Below are 20,099 nucleotides of genomic sequence, written 5' to 3'. Positions count from 1 at the left end.
TTTCATACCAACTGCGTTCCGTTTTCGTTCTTCTCTTATCGATCTTCTACTGAAATACATTCTATACCTGACCACCATTATATACTACTTATGTGGATATAAGTAACCCACCACACCACACAATGACCTTCATCGATTGGTTAATAAATGGAGTCTTATAACACAATGTTTAATTAATGGTCACAAAAAATACAAACGTACAAATAAATCACTACACTCACCTTAATTTAGTATGTGGATTATTATTAATAAATTCTGATGCTTTTTCTAATCCATCTTTTTCTAATATTTGCTTAAAATCTCGAACTTTCTATTAATTTATATTAAATTAAAATATTATGAGATAAAATGAAATAAGAGAAAAATAATATAGAAAATAATTTTTAACCAGTAACTGTGTGATCCTTCATTTTGACGTCAGTTAGATCAGACGATGTTATCGACAGGTTCATCATTTTAGTGGCATGTGACCTGACACTAATTATATCGTATGAACATATCGTCAATCCACTTATATAATCATCGACTTAACTCGCGGTAGTGTACCACGGAATGAAATAAGTCAAATAGGAGAATGGATTTTTGAGTATATATATATATATATATATATATATATATATATATATATATATATATATATACTTCGTACACTCATTGATCAATTAGAGGGGCAAAGCAAAGGAAGTGAAGAGAAGAGAGTGAAGTGAAACGACGCACATTGGAGAGACCGTGTGTACCAACTTGATTTAATCAAGCGTTAATCAATATTTATAGTCACATAAAAATAAGCTTCAAACCTGGGATGAGTAGGATAAGACTAGTACACGCATATACGTTCACATAAAAACAAGGTCAAAATGTGATTTAAGAAGAATTGATAAATTGGCCTGTTCAGAAGCTAGAATAAGGTATATGAACTTAACATAGTAGTAACCGACACTACAAATGATAATTCATATATTTTAGATGTAACAGAATACTTATGTACTGTACTAATTACTATAATATAAATATTTACCTAATTCGGCAGACCTTCATTATAGAAATATAGAAATAACTAGGGAATAACTGGATATTTTATTTTAAAAAGAATTTGGATATAAGATAGCTTACTACTGATGATCTGGTATTCGACCTTGGAGTGGAATTCATACATATAGGTCATAGGATGTCCGATAACGGCTTCTCAATAGAACTCCAGGAAATGCCTCTCGAAGTCACTCACTAGTGAGCAGATGATTATTATCAGAAGGGGTTTTGTGGAGATTTTAAAGATTTCACTAGTTGAAATCATGAGTCAATTGAAGCTGGACCACCATAGAGAACCTGGAAGCACTGGACAGCCGTTTCGTCCAAGTTTGGGACTCCTCAGCAGTGCGCATCCACGATCCAGCCCCCCCCCCGCGAGATCAAATTGACTCATGATTTCAACTAGTGAAATTTCTAAAATCTCCACAAAACCTCTTCTGATAATAATAATAAATTGATGTTTTCACATACTGTACTCATTGGTTTAATAGTTAAAGTAACAACCACCACAAATCTACACAGATAAAGCAATAATGTCAGACATTCCTGTGTAGTAGAAAAGACTATTATCAGTCATATGTAAAACTGTTTTTAATTATAGTTAGTTTTGTTCAATATATTTTAGTATGAAATTAAATATCTCTGTCATTAAAGTATAGTAATAATAAATTGAATGGTTGTAGATAATCAGTACTTGAATGATACAAGTTAACAGTCGGTTGTTTTGTTAATCTATTTTTACTGGGAATTGATTGATAAATCTTTTCAATATGATCCTGACATTATCAAGCGAACTTAGCTTGATTTATAAATTGTTCCGTTGTACTATTTAAACTTGGATTAATTTTAATTTGGTTATTTATTCTCTGAAGAAGTGACTTAGACTAAGCCACGAAACGTCAGAAAATCTAATTTTTCTACTCATTGGGATATTACAAAAATACTATTTATTTATAACAATCTACCCAATGTGCAATTTATTCGAAATTATCAAATCAAACCTTGGTAATGATACCTATTAGCTTGATTTGTTTATCATCTGAATTCACATAGTAGAAGCAAACATTATACTTAACAACTATATAATCCTGAATCAAGCCTAAAAATGTTTGGCTTGGTTGCTACATTAATGGACTTTCAATCAATCAATCAATCAATCAATCGGAAGCTTGAATTCTATTCTTCCTTCTTTGATTTATACAATCCCAGTAGTATAACTCACTTTTATGCACAAATAGTATGGCAGCAAACTCAATAAATCAACTTGCATTTGATAAAAGAGTTACATTGATTTAGTTATATTGGTATAACTATTGATAAATACTATATGAAGTTTATCTAGCATACCTTTATTGGTGTCTTTAAAAGAAATTCTTCATTTGGTTGAATATTTACAGTTTTCACTAATTCATCTAATAGAATACCTTGAACTTCTAAATTTTTAAATTCATAAAGGTATGTAGATGTATGAATTGCTGGTTCAGATTGTAAACCATCAAATATATACATTCGAGTTTTTTCCATTATAGCAAATATATCAGGATTATCCTGTAAAATTATAATGTAAGTAAATTTAGTATTATATAATCACAACAAAATAAGTTTTAAAAGTAATAGAATGACCATTTACTGTAATATTTAATATAATACAGAAGCAATCCGCACAAGATGCACATATACCAGTAAGAGACTAATCAATTGCAGTTCTAAACATCAATAGGGAGATTCAAGCAAACCATATCGAATAAATTTCTATAGCACAGTTTTGAAATTTGATTTAGAAATCTTCAAACACATAGTAATTCATAAAGCTTTAGCTCTTATTTCAGTAATTAAGAAGTAAATATTTTCCAAGATAATTATAGATTCTAACTACTAGAAGCAGTAGAAACGCAGCGGTTTGGAAGACTCTCCTGGTCTCCCACATTGTACGAGCATTCCATGTACTTAAATAAATAGTTGCTCTGGTTGTCAGCAGAAGCATCGGCCTCGTGACTTCCGAAGGAACTCGGCTTTCACAATGAGGCGTCATAACTCTTCTAAATGTAGACCTAATTCCTAGGGCAGACTTCAAATGACTTGAATAATTTTTTCTGGTTAGCGTTTTTTTAGCGAGTTAGTTTTCTATGGGATTGGGTCACTAATCCCGTGCCCAACCCTCTTGCTTTATCTGGGCTTGAGACCAGCATTAGCCCTAGAGGGGCTCCAGGCGGAGTCTAACTACTAGAAGAAGCATATAAATCTACACAGATTTAGATATGGTTATGAAGTCATTCTTCACTATGGATAATATATAGACTCTTAAACAAACCGTTTACTAAAATCTGTTAAACATTTGTTCTATCATGATTGTAGGCTAGCCACCACTTTGTGAATATTGCTAAAATCTTAAATTTCACTCCATAGAATATTAAAGAACTCATACAGAGTGAATAATTGTGTGAACAGTTTGATAATCAGTCTAGTACATAACGCGATATGATATTCGTTATAATTCTATCTTTTATATGTAATCAAAAATAACTGAAAATAATTAGATGGATTTAACTACAATGAACTGAGCTGTTTGACTTCACCTATTTCAGAATTCTATCCTGACCTCAGACACTTACTTTAATCCAGAAACCGACTATAGTTAGAGGTGAAGCTTACTAAATCACATGTTCCTAAAACATCCTTGAATGTTATAAAACTTCACAGTTATTTCACACAACTTTATTGTATTTGAGTTTTTTGTTTTGTACAACTTACCACCTATAGCTACTGCAATATCACAAAACGTTCAATGACATAACTAGGAAGTTAAGTACTACGAGCATTGTGTGAGATAGCAAACTATGAGGAAAGATTTTGAAACGAAAAGATCCTTTTTCTAAAACTTTGCTCATAGAACTGGAGAAGAAAAGGATATGAAAATCATATGAATAGATATATCACTATTTAATACTCAATTCATAGTAGATTTCATTGATTTTAATAGCTTCGGTAATTTCACAGTTTAATTTAAACTATTTATTAACGTGGAAGACTTGTTAAGAAATCATTTAATTCGAAAATAGTTCATATTACTGCTTGACTGCCATTTATAACTAGGAAGCACCAGATAACTGTTTATTGAGATTGAAATAGCTGTTTAATGTTCTTTGTTTTATAATAACTGTTTACTTAAGGTCAGTCCGTGATGTAAATCAGATTCAGTCAGTTATAAGTTGAACAGAACCTGCCAAACATATGTATCAGTTCATAATGCCTTATCGAATGAGCTTACTGAGAAAAAAATAACGAAGACAAATACCAGAGTAGTAAAAGTAGTAACAATATCAATAGTAATAAGAAAGACTAGGTAGAGAGAAAATAATCGATTAGAAGAAATAAATTTGTAGAGCAAAATCATATGAGATAATATAGAACACAGGTTTTCAGGGAAGATAAGAAGTGAACTCATCTAAGCTATTGCAATTGATTCTGATTTACTTTACTAGCTTAATTTGCCAAATCTCTTACAATTAGAATGCACTTGTGGCTAGTTATAGAAATTCCCAACATTCGCTTACTTCGTTGAGTAAGGCGTTATTTGAACTCCATGAGAAGTGTATTAGTTTAGATTATCGATACGCTAAATCATTTAAGCCCCTCCACTAACAAATTCATTAGTGATGTGTGAAATTCTTTAACTAAACATTATTATTATTACAAATAAAACTCACTTCCTCAAATTTAACATCCCAAACATCTTTTCTCATGAAATTATCAATATTTTTAAATTTGACAGATGATGAAAGACTAGTGGAATTGTCTGGTATTAGATGTAACCGAAAAATACCCGATTCATCGATTACACCTAGACAACTAGAAAACAAATCGTGTTAAAAATAAAATAATAACAAAGTTGTAGTTAATATCGTTAACTGACTGTAGCTGGACAACCAATAGAATCAAGAATCAGTAGACATCTGTTTTGTACTAGTTTAAGCTTAGTATTCTGTAGTGTTCATCCACGACCCCACCAGAGATCGAATTTAAGATCATGTTAATCGGTGAACATCTAGCCTTTAGACTAATGAGTTGGCATTTGATGGCTTACATTTGTAATTTTCGTCAATTCTATCAACTATTAACATTGTTGTTTAACTGCTTCAATCTCAACTTGGCTGAACTCAAGTTATCACTGCTCCTCATTAGAAATCCGGGAATTAACTTCTGAAGTAACTTATATTTTTTAATTTAAACAATATAACCAAATGGTTAACATTAAAACGAATAACTGGTCTACATTTTGATTGTCTATATGATTGTTCCATAAGACAATTCAACAGAAATCATTTCAATTCACTTACGTGGCATCACAATTGACATATATCCGATACGGACAATTATCACCTACTGAAAATTTCATTTCATAATATAAATCAGGTAATCTGTAAATTTGTATTAAACCAGACTCTCGGGCAATAAGTAAACGTCTAGTAGAATGACTAATTGTTAATGTAGATATTGGATCAGATGAAACTGGTTGATTCATTAAGTTCCAGTCAACTTTTGTTTGAAATATTGATGAAGAAATATCATCATCAACCAAATCCGATGATACAGTTTTTAATGAAATTGTATCAATATGATAAAGCCTAAATTTAACCAACATGCAGAAATTAGAAAAATTCTCTACTAATAATAATAAGAAGAAGAAGAAAGTTCAAGTGATTCAAATGAGAATATTTTAAATGAATGGTCAGTAAGGGAATATCAAGAAACAAGTCTTATTGGATTTAATATTCTTTTTGATTTCCTGAAAATATTTATCAATAATTTACAGAGTATTTTGTTCGTTGCTTTGTATTATTGATTCGATATATCACTAATGACAATACTATAAACAATGAGAAATCCAAATGGAATGGTGAATTAGAAATGCTATAATTTGTTGTGACTCAAAGCATTGAGAGTGTTTGTAAAAATGAATTCAATTTATACTGTTAGGTATTATCCCATTAAATCCTTTAGAAACCTCAAATTTTTAATATAAATCTGATAAATAAATGAAGTTGATAGCGTGAGCTATTCAATTTCACCTTATTAATCGAAGGCAGAGTGCTTTCAGTGACACCTAAAGGTCCTGTAGCACTTCTTCAATGATATTGTGCAAATTCAGTGCTGAAAACTTGAACAAAGCATCTACTCGGCTTAAAACGTATTCTGGTAGGTGAAAACAGACCAGTAAAGACTGGGGATACAAAATAAATCAGTCGTATTAATTATAAAAGTTCAAGAGCATAAGGTAATATAGCTTTTTTGCAACATTAATCCATCATTGAGTAGTGAACAATGTAATGTTTATCAAGTTCTTAATGCTGATTGAATCCTATCAATAAAGGTGTAAAGTTACCACTAATTTAAATAAATTTATATCGCATGCATAATTTTCCGATATTAGTTAGTTGAATGTAATTGACAGGAAACCACGTAATCTTCATTTGTCAAGATTATATTTAAGCAAAACACCATTCAACTACTAGGTTAATTAAAAAATCGTAAGTTGTCCTTGTTTTGAACAGGATTTCACATATCACTAGTGTTGATGATTTATCACTTTACTGGTTATCTTTACAACTTTTAAAATCTAAGATGATGAAATACTGAAATCCTAACACTGAGATTTCATACACAAAGTATGTTACAGTGACTACTTATTTCATGTTCAAGTAGTTAAAATATGCATAAAATATTTTCAAGCATACAGTTGGTCAAGATTTTCTATCTGCATTAGAGCTTCAAGATGATCATGTGTTAACTAGTTGATTTTGACACATGAAGTTTAATTTAATTCCATTCCTTGAATAAAACCAAGCTCATTCAGTTATCATTTATAAGCTACATCCCAGTGATTTTCATCATGTTAACTCTTTATCCTACGACAAATCAACCTAAAGTACACTTGGTATTATTTGGCTTGTATCTTCCCATTGAGGTTTAAGACTGCAATTGATCAGTCTGTTATCGGCATATGTGCATACTGTGCGTATGCCTCTTTATTGCCTTAATTCACAAGCTATTTGTAAGCAATGATGGATAGTGGCTAGCAGTGGAATCCAGGACGCGCGTTTCGTCCTATTTGGGACTCGTCAGTTGGATGTACCTGGATATAAGAGTTGACGTTCACTCTGGGACCCGAATCCAGTACCGTTCGCTTCGAACACCATCGCGTTATCCACTTGGCTACTGAGTCATGATAGGCGCTTGCTTGTGCAATGGGGTGAATTTCAATTCACTCAGTATTATTTGGCTTGTATAGCAAGTGGCTATCGGGACTCAGTAGCTCAGTGGATAACGCGATGACGTTTGAAGCGAATGGTACTGGATTCGAGTCCCAGAGTGAACATCAACTCTGAGATGCAGGTACGTCCAGCTGACGAGTCCCAAATAGGACGAAACGCGCGTCCTGGATTCCACTGCTAGTCACTCTCCATCATTGCTTACAAAAAAAAATCAACCTAAAGTAGTTTGGGCTAATAACATAGATTGAAAAAAGAAATCAATCATCACCACTATAAACTATTTTCTAAACAATTAACAACTTATTTAAGTATCACTCTCAACTGACCTTTCAATTCCATCACGTTGACGAAGTGTCGATGATGTAAATTTAAGACCTAAATCAAGTATTTGTTTCGGTGTAAAATATTGCCAACTATAAATGAAACTTTTATTAATTAAAATAATTTGATTTGAAGTCATCATTGATTGAGTTGGTTCAAATTGTACATGTTTTGATTCTATTGCAACACCAATTGCAGTATACATAGTTAAAATAACCTAGAATGGGTTAAAAGAAAGCATTACAAGTTGCAGTTCATTTTTCGAATATTCAGTGTTCCCATTACACTTATGAATAAATAAGTCGACTTTTTTGGTAAAAAAAAAAATAAAGGAAACCGATATTTCACATATCGTGTTTTTTTGTACACTAATTCATGTTATTTAATGCAAACGAAAATTACCTAAACTCTGTAATCCATATGTTAGATAATCATTCTTAAGTTATTTATTGTCTTATGACTTACTACTTATGGTATTTGTGCACAACTCAATATTCCAAAGCAAAAGTACACAGTGATCTTCAAATATATATTCAAACCACTACTTACTATCCCTATAAATAAATCAGAAAGCAGATACCATTGTTTTTTAATGAGAATCTAATTAAAACCTATCAGTAACTGATCAATTTAGATCATACTGTAGTGAAGGTGAACACAGGTGAGGATCAACCGAACTATATTTAGTACAAAATTAAAGAGTTACTTGGTAAAATAGAAAAAGCATACTATAATACGTAATTTGCAAAATGTTCAATAATTGTCTCGAACTTCATTGTTCTTGCATTTCCATACTAATTGCTTTCTATTCCCGCTCTTCCTTTCTTGATCTTCCCCATCTTCTGCCACCAGACATTACATTCTTGACTCGCACCATACACTACTTATATCAATATAAGTAGCACACACCACAATACTGATTAACGATTGTTATTATATAATAGATTTTTCTAGAATCAAACAATTTTAATAACTGTTTCACTTTCCAATGTATACTATATGTACGTCTGTTTTAATTGCATAAAGGTTGATTCTTTATTTCATGCTACTAAAGAGAGTTCCAAAGTAACTACTTAGTGCTATTAGAATTACATTCTGTGAAAACAATAAGTATTTTTATAACTTCAGTTTATAGTTTATGAAATAGCTGAAGAAAAATTATTCTAAGATTATCAGTATCTAATCTTCTAATCGATGATTGTTAATATTAAGTTAATGAAATATAAGAATTAATTTTCTCAGGTCCCACTATTATTAATCCTAAGTGAATGTAAATAAAACTATGATCTGAAATAAGGTGGTTGACAGTATCATTAGTTTATATTTTTGGATAGAGTAACATTTACACATGGTACAAACTGTTGTGATTGAATTCATTTTGTATTGTTTATTTGAATCTTTTCATCGATGTTTAGGATTACAATTGATCAGTCTCTTATTGGAATATGTGCATCCTGTGTGCATTTCCTCTATATTGCCTTAATTCATAAGCATTATAAGCAAAGATGGATGGTGGCTAGCAATGGAATGCAAGATGCGCGTTTTGTCCTATTTGGGACTCGTCATTCGGACATACCTGGATACCAAAGTTGATGTTCAATCCAACTGCAGCCAAGACTCAAATTACATAAAATGATATTCCATTCCAAAAATATTAACATTATCATTAAATTTGATTTAGTTTTGAAACCTCCAAAAATTAAATGTTCACTTATTCAATTTTGATAAACGTCAATGCCAGCTGACGTAAGATATTGTTAGTAATATAATGTGAAGTAAAAACGATCAAACTCTACAGTGAGTAACTTTTCTCAGAATCAGGAAGCAGAATCCGAGGTTAAGTTTCACTGGGAATGTTCACTAGCTGGTGAAGCAATGAAAAGCGGCAAGCAGTAGATGACAATTTCATTTTAGTTTGTCAACTTCTCAGTAGTATTTAACCATAATTCTATCAGGGACCGGACCTAAATTTTTCAGATCTTCTAATGAGCACAATACATTAAAATCATTGAATCATGATTGATAGGGCATTTTATACATATCGCGCGCATGTGCTGACATACTTTCTAAAAGTCAAATGGCGAAGAATGACAAGAGCAAGGTAGGCTATTGAATAAAGCAGATTATGCATCTAGTCAAAGTCTCAGCCTATATACCCCTGTTTGAGTTAGAAGGACAGATGTATAGGTGATATATGTACACTTTATTCGGTTTATCAGTTATATCATCTTAGTTATTCCTAATCTTCTCACTTTAACAGTAGGTTCAAAAAGCATTTAGAAGGCATATGTGGCTGTGTCTGAATCAGATGACTGTGGAACATGATAGAAATCATATGGTTCATAGTTCTATCACACCTACCGTCCGGTTCTGAAGGTTGGCAAATACCATACTACTGATATAGTTATATTCTACCAATCGCAGTTTGTCTCTAGAATCGGGGTGAGTCACCAGTTGGTACACTTACTGATGCAGCGTGCTTGTAGAGATATATCTCATAGTATAATATTCTATGTTATAAAATAGTTTTTCTATTAAAACTTCCGACATAAATGTTTTATGAGTTGACTTAACAAACATTTAGTTCCCTAGAAATTACTTATTGGAGAGTACATATTTAACTAATCTCGTTAACTTAAACCCAATACCGTTTGCTTCAAACGTCATCGCGTTATTCACTTAGCTACTGAGTAGTGATAGCCACTAGTTTGGTAAGATTGAGTTGTAATTTTATCCCATTCCTTAATGACAATAAACATGCTAATAATTAAATCACAAATTTCCTCATTAACTGCTAAAAGTCAAAAAAAATAAACAGAGATATCTTTGTTCAGTGATTCAATCTGTTTATGATTAATTTTTTGCGCTTATTCGCATTTTAAGTTCACAACAGACAATTATCAATGATCTGTTAAGGTAGTTTAACAACTTTGTTTGATTTAATTCTTGTAATTTTAAGATGGTAAAAGATACAAAAATAATTAATAAATCCAAAACAACCAGTTAAATGTGGTTATCTAACAATAATAAGCACTAAAACAGACTTGATACACATGACATTGATCACCACCCACCCAGTGATCAATCAGTTGTGACTAATAATAATATAACTGTATGATCAAAGGTTCTTTGAAGAATTTAAAGTTTTCCATTAAGCTATAATTATCCGATGATGGATAATGGCTAGCAGTGGGACTCGTCAGCTGGATTTACCCGCATCGCAGAGTTGATGTTCACTCCGGGAACCGAACCCATTACCGTTCACTTCAAACGCCATCCACTTAGCTTCTGAGTGCTGATAGCCACCTGCTTGTACAATGGGGTGAAGTTTAAATTCACTTGGTGTTGTTTTACTTGTATCTTCCCAATCCGCAATCCGCACACGATGCACATATGCCAACATGAGACTGATCAATTGCAGTCCTAAATAACAATCGGAAGATACAATTAAAACAACACCAAGGGAATATAATTATCCGAGTTTCGTACTCTCCTGTTTTTTTCCTACAGTCTATTTCTATGAGGGAACCATGAGACGTGATTATAGACTAAGTAAATTCACAAATACACCTTATGTTTTAAGACTGGTTAGTTTAGAAAGTAAACTATTTATGCGAATAATCTAAGATTTTTTATTATAATGATTGTCACTTCGATGTTCACCCAAACTTCAACAGTGAAGAAATACGAAATTTATGCCAAATAGTTGTGATTACATGCAACAGCAGATACATAGATTTATTCTCAGGTAAAAGAAAACGTGCTAATTAGTTTAAATTGGAAACTTACCCCTTGACCAGCATCGCTAGGTTTACAAACCAAGCATACATAATCTTCTGAAGCACAAATATCGATTAAATGATGAACCGAAATTATCTTAGTCTACAATGAAAAAATGCAACTACAACATTTAAAATTACAAAAAAAATTACGATGTTTTGTCTTTTTGCTACTTAACATGTTCACTGTTGATTGATCATCTTTAAACATATTAAGGATATTGTTTTAAAAATAATGACAAACAAAAATTATTATCAAAAGGGAGTTTTGTGGAGATTATAGTAATTTTATAGTTGAATTCATGAGTCAATTGGAGCTAAATCACCATGGAGAACCTGGAAGCACTGGATAGCCATTTTATCCTAGAATGAGACTCCTCAGCAGTGCGCATCCATTATCCAGCCCTGTGTGATTCAAACCAAGTGGTCTAGAGGTTAAGCGTTCGCGCACGAGACTGATAGGTCATGGGTTTGAATCACGCTGGGCCGGATAGTGGGTGCGCAATGCTGAGGAGTCCCATACTAAGGCGAAACGGCTGTCCAGTGCTTCCATATTTTCCATGGTGGTCTAGCTTTAATTGACTCATGAAGTCAATTATTAAATTACTAAAATCTCCACAAAACCCCCTTCTGATAAATACGGAATAATAAAATATCGATCAAAACTTCACAGTTATTTAATGTCATGTATCGTCCAAAAAAAGATATTTCTTATTATTAGAACGAAACAGAGTGAATCACTAGGTTATAACTATTGCTCTAACTATCCTTTTTAATTAAACATTTTTCACAACATAACATGTTTACAAAATAAAATTTACGTTTGACTTAGTGGTTAAACTATTCATCTGTGAATCATTAGATCACAAGTTTGAACTCCATCTCATCGAATTCAATTTAGATCAAATGAGTGGCAACAATCAACCAGTTGTTAAAAAAATGGACCTGGAATAAATTTGCATTGGTTCAAGTTTCAAGATCATATCAGCACCGTAAAATGAAATTATCGAGATTAATCTCAGAATGATAGAAGTAGTAACAGCATTAGTGCTAGCAAAGAAGATTACGCATAGGCAATATGATTCGAGATAGAAAGATGAATTCATGGAATAAAAAATACAATATATTTTTAAGAATCAAGATTTAAGTGAATACAATGAGTAAATGCACCTGAGTTATATCATTCACTCAACTTCTTTAATCCTCAATTACGATTATTATAAATTACAGCACAAACGGTATCCTTTGAAGTTAAATACTTAAATTTACACTTGGTAAATCAATTACACTAATTATTGTTTCAATATTTATTTATCTTACTTTGTTTGTTTTCAAATTCCAAAATGTAATTGAATGTTCAAATGTATGTGGACGTGAATAATTGTAAATGGTTGTATTCGCTGTTGAACTGTATGCCCATTTATAATGTGGACGTAAATTGGCAAAGTATAGAAAAGAATCAACTGCCAAAGCTAATCTAAGTGAACCATTACCTTCCCATGTAGATGCTGTTAAGCATTTACCAGGTAAAAGTAATGTACTTAAATGCTATGAAATAAAATAAAATAATATTGATTAATCTGTGAATAAAAGTAGGTAAACTTCTTAAAGATGAAATTGTGTTCTCCTAATAGACTAGATACTCTCTAATAAGTATGAAATTACATACATACTTCTAAAATACTTCAATAGTAGTTTATACATATCATAACTATTTTGAATAAATAGGGAATAAGCTCAAAAAAACTATCAATAAGACAAATCAACCATCTTATTCTACTAACTAGAATTGCGAAATCCTGGAAATGCCCGTCTCTGTTTTATTTCTTAAGCGTTAATTTATAAATTAAGAGTAATCGATGTAATACGATTTAGTCTTTTGGTCTGACCCTAACTTTTAAAAACGCAAAATGTGTATGCATTCAAGATAAAATTACATCTGCTACAAGAATGGCTTATCATTTTTCTCTTGCTCTTTTGTGGAAATAGCCATTTTTCTTATGATGATTAGTATTTTTTTTAAATATTATTTCATTTAACGTCTTAAACTGTAGAATTTTTATCAGCAACTAAGAAGATTTTGCATATAAACTACATCAGTCACTTTAACAGTCTGAGACGAAACTAGGAATCATAAACAAATGTAAGCACTGTACTCTGTTAACATTTTCAGTATATGGAATGCATAATATTTGAAGAAAATAGCCGTTTATTACTTATCATGATCCAATATATTCCAACTCAGATCTTGATCAATATTTTAAAGAAAGAAAACTATAGCTTACATGACCGAATGGATTGTAAAACTGTACTACGTTTATATTACGATCACTTGACATTTGTGTTCCCGCTACAGCTAACATAGATCCATCTTCGTTCCAACAAGAACATTTTATTTGAATCCCAGTATTTAATAGGACTGGATCTAGGAAAATAACAAAACAAACGAGTTTGCTTTCAACTTCTCAAATCCTATTCCTTATCTAAGCATTGATACCACTGTTACTTCTGTATTCACTCTTATGATTTTATCTTCCTGTCTTGATGTGGTGTAAAAACGTAGACCATTGCAAATATATACACGATTCTATGTTGATTGTATTTACCTAATTTTACTTTTAAACTAGCTTTACTACTTGATAAAAAAACAAGCAATATGAAAATACTTCTTGTCACCATATATAAATTAATAACTATTATCCCACATAACTAAAATATTTGCTTTCGTTACGCTAGCGATTTACTCAGGTATTACAAGTAATACCACTGTTTCTTCTTTAAACATTAACTATAAGTACGTAGTTGGCGTTATTTGTAAACGATCTTGACGTAGAAACCGCTTTTCACTGTCTATATTTGTTCAAATACGAATGACTTTATTAGTCATAAAAAATTATTTTACTGTGATTTTTCGTCAATAGTTAAGCAGAAAACGTTAAAGAAAGTTCCAACTTAACCCAACAATCTGCTGTTAACTTATGAATACGATGTGAATATTTAAACACTATAAACAAGATTTATAAATTTACATATAATAAGCACATGGAATATGTGTGCTCTTGTCGATTAATCCAATTAGACTAAAGTTAGTTCTATGTGAAAAATTTACTTAATTTCATCGAATCTAACTAAAGTACAATCATTTTAAGTTTCACTATCGTTCAACAGAATATGTTAACTGATAATCTTATTTCTCGATTGTTTAAAAGCAAATGTAATTAATATTTTATTCAGTGTTAAAATCAAGAGTATTTGTTTCACAAAAGGGGAGATTTTCAGAAGTCTTATGTAGGATGAATCGTATGTTTTGAATCTCAACGGCCACTGTAATCAAAAATAGATTGTACAAATTACTACTATTCAATTTGTAAATAATGCTGGAACAGTGTATAAGTAATGTAAGGATATTTAAAATATTATATAAACTAAAACTGCTGGATGTGATGTTTAAGTCTAAAACTTGTCATGGCTACCTCTTGATATTTGTTTGCGTACGGAATACTTAAACCAAGTTTGTTAACATGGGTAGACACAAAACAATATTATATTGAACGAATCTGTTGTATCTACTGCATATATCTTATTGCTAGTGTAAATCATAAAAATCTAAAACATTAGATCCTTATACGTCTACAATAAGAATTTACCTGGATCTTCATGATTAGTCATCAGCTGACAACGTCCAACATCGTAGCATACAGCCAATGAAGGTAGCATTCTGATACCATAATTGTTTCCTCCTTTATACCAATCTAAACTTATAATTCGAACAGCACCATGTATATTGTTCAAGCAATAAGTGGGCATTTTGTTCTAGAATACCATAACCATTTAAATGTAGAAAACTCAGAGTTAATAGCGCTATAAAATAGAGTTTAGCGGTTTGTATCAACACAGTTTTCAACATTTCTAATTTTGTAAAATGGATATTAATAAATATAACACATGATAATTTAGTCCTGCGACTGAAAAAATATTTGGGTACTTGATTTCTTTTTGAACTTTCAATATTGTTTTTGGTGATCAATAACAACTGGACTGATAAATGCCAATAACTAAAAGCATGGTCAAATTGTGCTCCGATCTAAGTTGTTGGATTTTACAGTTGGACAGAGAAAATAAATAAGCAAGAATAAGAACAACAGAGAAGTATTAACCGTTGGTGAAAACAGCATAGCGAACTCTGAGACTCTAGATCACTGAGCTAGCATTCAACACTATCTACGTCTAACTTCAACCAATCCACTATATTGTGGGATTATCTTCCATTGTCTTTGATGGATGATTGCCTCACACTTGCCACGGTTAAACTATTCAAGCCATGACGTTTCACCATAACTCCGGGAATTACTTCTCGAAGACAGCCACTAGTGGGAACATGATGATCGTGCATTATCACGGATTGGTTGAAGTTAAATACTAACACCATTGGATGCTGGCTCAAGGGTCTGGAGGCCAAACGTTTACGCAAGACCGAAAGCTACATGTTCGAGTCTCGTGTGCGGGATAGTAGATGTGTACTGATGAAGAGACCCATACTGGGGCAAAATGACCACCTAATGCTTCCAGGTTTCCAATAATTGTCAAATATTGATTGGTTCATGATCTTAATAAGAACTCAACAATCTCCACAACTCTATACTAACATTTTTGGCTATGGTTTGAGACCGCTGGCGCATATGTTGGCAAACGAGTAACTAGTAAAAACTAATAAAAATAAAGGCTGATTTCGCTTTGTTGAGGTGAATAATTCACTGAAAAGTAGTCTATTAATTTTGTATATGTATAGAAAATATGATTCATACTTTTTTATTTGTCCATTTCTATTTAAACATACAAATAAAATGGAGAGAAGTTTCTGTTTAAATATTACTCTAGTCTTGTGGAAAATATGTTTCAATAAATGAAAGTATTTTGAGCAGTGATTCACTGGCCCTAAGATACAAATGTTGTTGAATTCGAGATGCCTAATAAGGATCCTAATGAATGTTATCGCTCTACATATATTGCAGATATTTGTATCAAATACTAAGTTTAAAAAACTATTGTTCGTAAAGAACTGACACTTGAACAGATTTAATTTGAACGAAAGACCATAAATAAATGAAGATAGGTGAAATAATGTGAAAATTTTACCAGTGATTCAACTAATCTCACTTTCTGTGGGAGTCAGATCAAATAACGATAACGCAAGAAGACAAAAGTTATTATACCAAATATAATTTTGGATAATTTTCAAATGCGGCTCAAATGTTGTCGGTCCAAACGAGCTTAACGGCCCCTGAGCGTACGGCCTAAAACTATTATCAATTAAGTTTTCATCAGAAAAATATTAGTACCCAGTTCATCCTCGCTAACTTTCATTTGCCTTAGTTTGCATGCTCTTAAAAATTCGAGTGGACTGCCTATGCCTGTTAAGTTCTGCAGATTATTTTAGTTCGTCTGTATAGCAGACAGTTTCGTACCATATATACTCAAACACTGAACTCTATACGTAAACAATGTGCATGACGCCTATTTTTTGTCCAGGTTGAATATATATGTTTGCTGTCAATTTCCAGCAGTTTGCTGTATTATTTGCCTGACTAGTCTCTTACCGGTTCCGCTAATTGTCTAAGATACACTCTGATGTGAACTTCTACAACTGAGCATTGGTTTCAGACTAAATGTTTTAAAGTTATGGGAGCATTTCGGTCATTGAATGCTTTGATATGATATAGAGGGGAATTTCCCCGGAACAAATCAAAATCTTTCAACTAATTTAGACAACCCGGTCGGCTTTGTAAAAAAACTTTTGATTAATTTATATTTTCCACAGGTATATCACTTTGCTATGAAATACTTGGTTGGGACGAAAACTAGGGTAAAGTAATTTGGGAACTTTGGGTTGTTGACGTTAAAACCTGTCCGTGCTACCTTCTAAAAGTACCGAACAAAGATAATGATACAAATACACGCTTTCGGCAACTCTTGGTTATCTGGTTTTGTATCCTTAGCATCGATATTCATAATAATATACATATTTTAGACCCCATTCACAATTAGCCTCGGTTTTTATGCTTGAAAATGTCTCTTCGGATAACTTTACCACTCAACCTGTCTACTTAAAGAAAAGTTAGTATAACATTGATTTCTTGATGCCGATTTAATCTTTTATCAGTTCATCTTATAAAGTGCATGGCTTTGTGTCTGTCACTTCGTCTACACGTAATCACCACTTAATATACTCAGACTCAACTGTAATCACAGAAGTCACAAAAGAAGTAACAGCAGTTTAAAACTCTAAGATTTTTATTACAAAGCGTACTGACTAAAGGTTAACTTAGATGTAAGACGGTCTTTGGAAATTTAGTATAAAATTATTTCCACATACCAGAAAGTTTCCGTAGCTATCAAAGACACAAATTTCCCCCGTCAGCAGACCAAAAAGCAGAATATTTCCATCTGGTGACCACTCAACTGATGTGAGGCTTCCATGTTTCAACTCCTTCCCCCAGATTCTGTTACCATCAACTGATCCAACAATCGCAGCTCCATCTTCATACACTATACATATTCTCTGGCCATCACAATCCCACTAAATCACATTAGTATACAATATGCACAAAATCACTTTCATATCTTTAACAGAAGATTTGTTTCTGTTATTGATCATCTCTTCATACCAAGCCCCTTTATGAAGCATCCACACAATTATAAGGCCATTCTGGTCAGATGAAGTAATTTTCCTAAATTTTTCATTCCAAATGATAACTTGAACGTCATCTGTAAAATGTGTAACTTTTTATGTAAACACATTAACAACCTGAATGTCCATCCAGAGTTTGATTCATTACCAGATTTGTTTGCGCAGCCAGGCCTTTGTGCTTAGTGTCATTTTGTACCTCCAGTTTTAGAACCTTTAATAGCCCATCTTCTCCTCCACAAGCCACATAACCATGATCTTTGCTCCACGATGCTGATTTTAATTTTGCATTATTTGATATAGCAATTTTTTTACTCAAATAAGAAAACATGTTTAAAAAGACGGTAGTAACATATAAACTATTGCCCAAAATAATGAATAATTAAAACAATTATCTGTTGGAAGTTATGGTTCTAAACGACAAAAACCTAAAAGTTCATGTCTTTCGTCGCCTTTTTTCTTATTTTACCTTAAGCCTGTCTATTTGAAACAAAAAAGTTCATTTAGACACCTACATATTTCCAGGATTTGATAATACCTATTCTCGTGGCAACTTTATAATCAAAGGATGCCATTCTGGTTAAATCAGAAGCCAGTGATGGGTAATTTGAAATATTTATTTGGGTTGTTGAGAAGCGTCTCATCTAATCTGGCTAGTAGTTGCAAAGGGTGTGTAGGTCGACATCCGATTTATGGTCTGGTGCGGATTCATGGCCGAGCGTCTTCAGAAAGGGTGTGTCCAGTAAAAATGATGAGGTCAGCAGCAATGCTGAGGACTTACAGAACTATCTGTTTTGACAATTTTTTAACCGCTACAACTCACTCCTTCCCAAGCGGGGTAGGATGACATTAAGACGTGGCTGGTCAGAAGTTTAAAACCGATGAACCTGCACTACGTCAACACTCTTTTGATAGCTTTCTATGTTCAGCAGCATCTTGTTGTCGTTCATTGATATAATGGGACATATGGCACAATAATAATGAGAAACAAGTACAATGAAAATTTTGATTCATCGTGTTGGTCTGTTTTTCATCTTCTCCAGTCGTGCTAAAAAAAGAAAGTGATTGTAAGTGCATGTCAAATTAGACTCATACGTGCACAAGGATACGAAACAGGCAAAAAAAATAATAAATTGGCATACATGCATACAGATAATATCCAATGGTGTGAAAATTTTTCACACAATTATTTTTCGAATTTTTTTAATAAATCATAATTGTTAAGCTTGTATCTTAGGATTGCTCAAAAGGGAACCCAATATAACTAGAGACTTCTTCTAGGTAAGCGGCACATAGAAGATTAATGTCTACGATGGAGTTGTTTTTGTTCTTATCGATGGCACGGTACTTGGGTTTTCGGTGCACGACCTTGATGGGTCCTTCGCATCCTTTTTCGAGTTGCCGACTTACTGAGTCACAACTTACAAACAATTGTGTACCAAGTGATAAGGCGGGTTGAACGAAAACATTAGTTGACTGCGTTCGAGTTGAAACAGGTTGAACAGAGCGCACAGCATTTGTAAATCTGATCTTGTAGGAGATATATTCATATTCATTGAGGAAGATGAAGGGTCTACGAATTCCCCTGTAAGTTGAAATGTCATACCGTAAACAACGTGTACTGCAGTGTATCCAATGTCAGTTATCACTGCTTTTCGAATATCGAGTAACATGAGTAGAAGAGGCTACATCCATCCTGACAAGTCCTCAGCTGAGAGAAATATAGAGGAAGGGCAGCCAAAGTTTGTTATCTATCGTCCGACAAAGGCACAGGCCACTATTTTAACAGTAACTGCGCTGACAGTTTCTGTACCTATCCATCGTGTTAAACGGTCCACACACCTTAAGAGATGAGGGTATCCTCTCGAATCTGGCAGGGGTCCTAACAAACTAAGTTAAACATGATCGAACAAGAGTCGGGAGCTGCAAAAGATCACAAAGGACATTTGTTGTGTCTAATCGCCTTTGATTTCTGGTAGCTTACACAGAAGCCTGCCTATTCCCTCTTGTCTT

General features: G+C 32.7%; 1 protein-coding gene across 1 annotated transcript in view; it reads right to left on the bottom strand.

Annotated features, from left to right (window-relative positions):
• Positions 1-18,452, bottom strand: part of WDR35 (WD repeat-containing protein 35) — a 34,827-nt gene extending 16,375 nt beyond the window's left edge. Inside the window, exons 1-12 of the mRNA XM_051209575.1 lie at positions 18,207-18,452; positions 18,015-18,166; positions 17,775-17,978; positions 15,049-15,214; positions 13,687-13,826; positions 12,722-12,949; positions 11,412-11,504; positions 7,628-7,839; positions 5,367-5,654; positions 4,737-4,878; positions 2,377-2,577; positions 222-310 (exon numbers count right to left, since the gene is read on the bottom strand). Of these exons, the coding sequence (XP_051073079.1) occupies positions 222-310; positions 2,377-2,577; positions 4,737-4,878; positions 5,367-5,654; positions 7,628-7,839; positions 11,412-11,504; positions 12,722-12,949; positions 13,687-13,826; positions 15,049-15,214; positions 17,775-17,978; positions 18,015-18,020 (1,769 nt within the window). The 5' untranslated portion in view covers positions 18,021-18,166; positions 18,207-18,452. The remainder of the gene's footprint in view (positions 1-221; positions 311-2,376; positions 2,578-4,736; positions 4,879-5,366; positions 5,655-7,627; positions 7,840-11,411; positions 11,505-12,721; positions 12,950-13,686; positions 13,827-15,048; positions 15,215-17,774; positions 17,979-18,014; positions 18,167-18,206) is intronic.
• Positions 18,453-20,099: the final 1,647 nt, after the last annotated feature.

Source organism: Schistosoma haematobium, chromosome 1 (genome assembly GCF_000699445.3).
Source record: "Schistosoma haematobium chromosome 1, whole genome shotgun sequence".
In the NCBI taxonomy this organism is placed as follows: Eukaryota; Metazoa; Platyhelminthes; class Trematoda; order Strigeidida; family Schistosomatidae; genus Schistosoma; species Schistosoma haematobium.
This window is presented reverse-complemented; position numbering and strand designations above follow the sequence as displayed.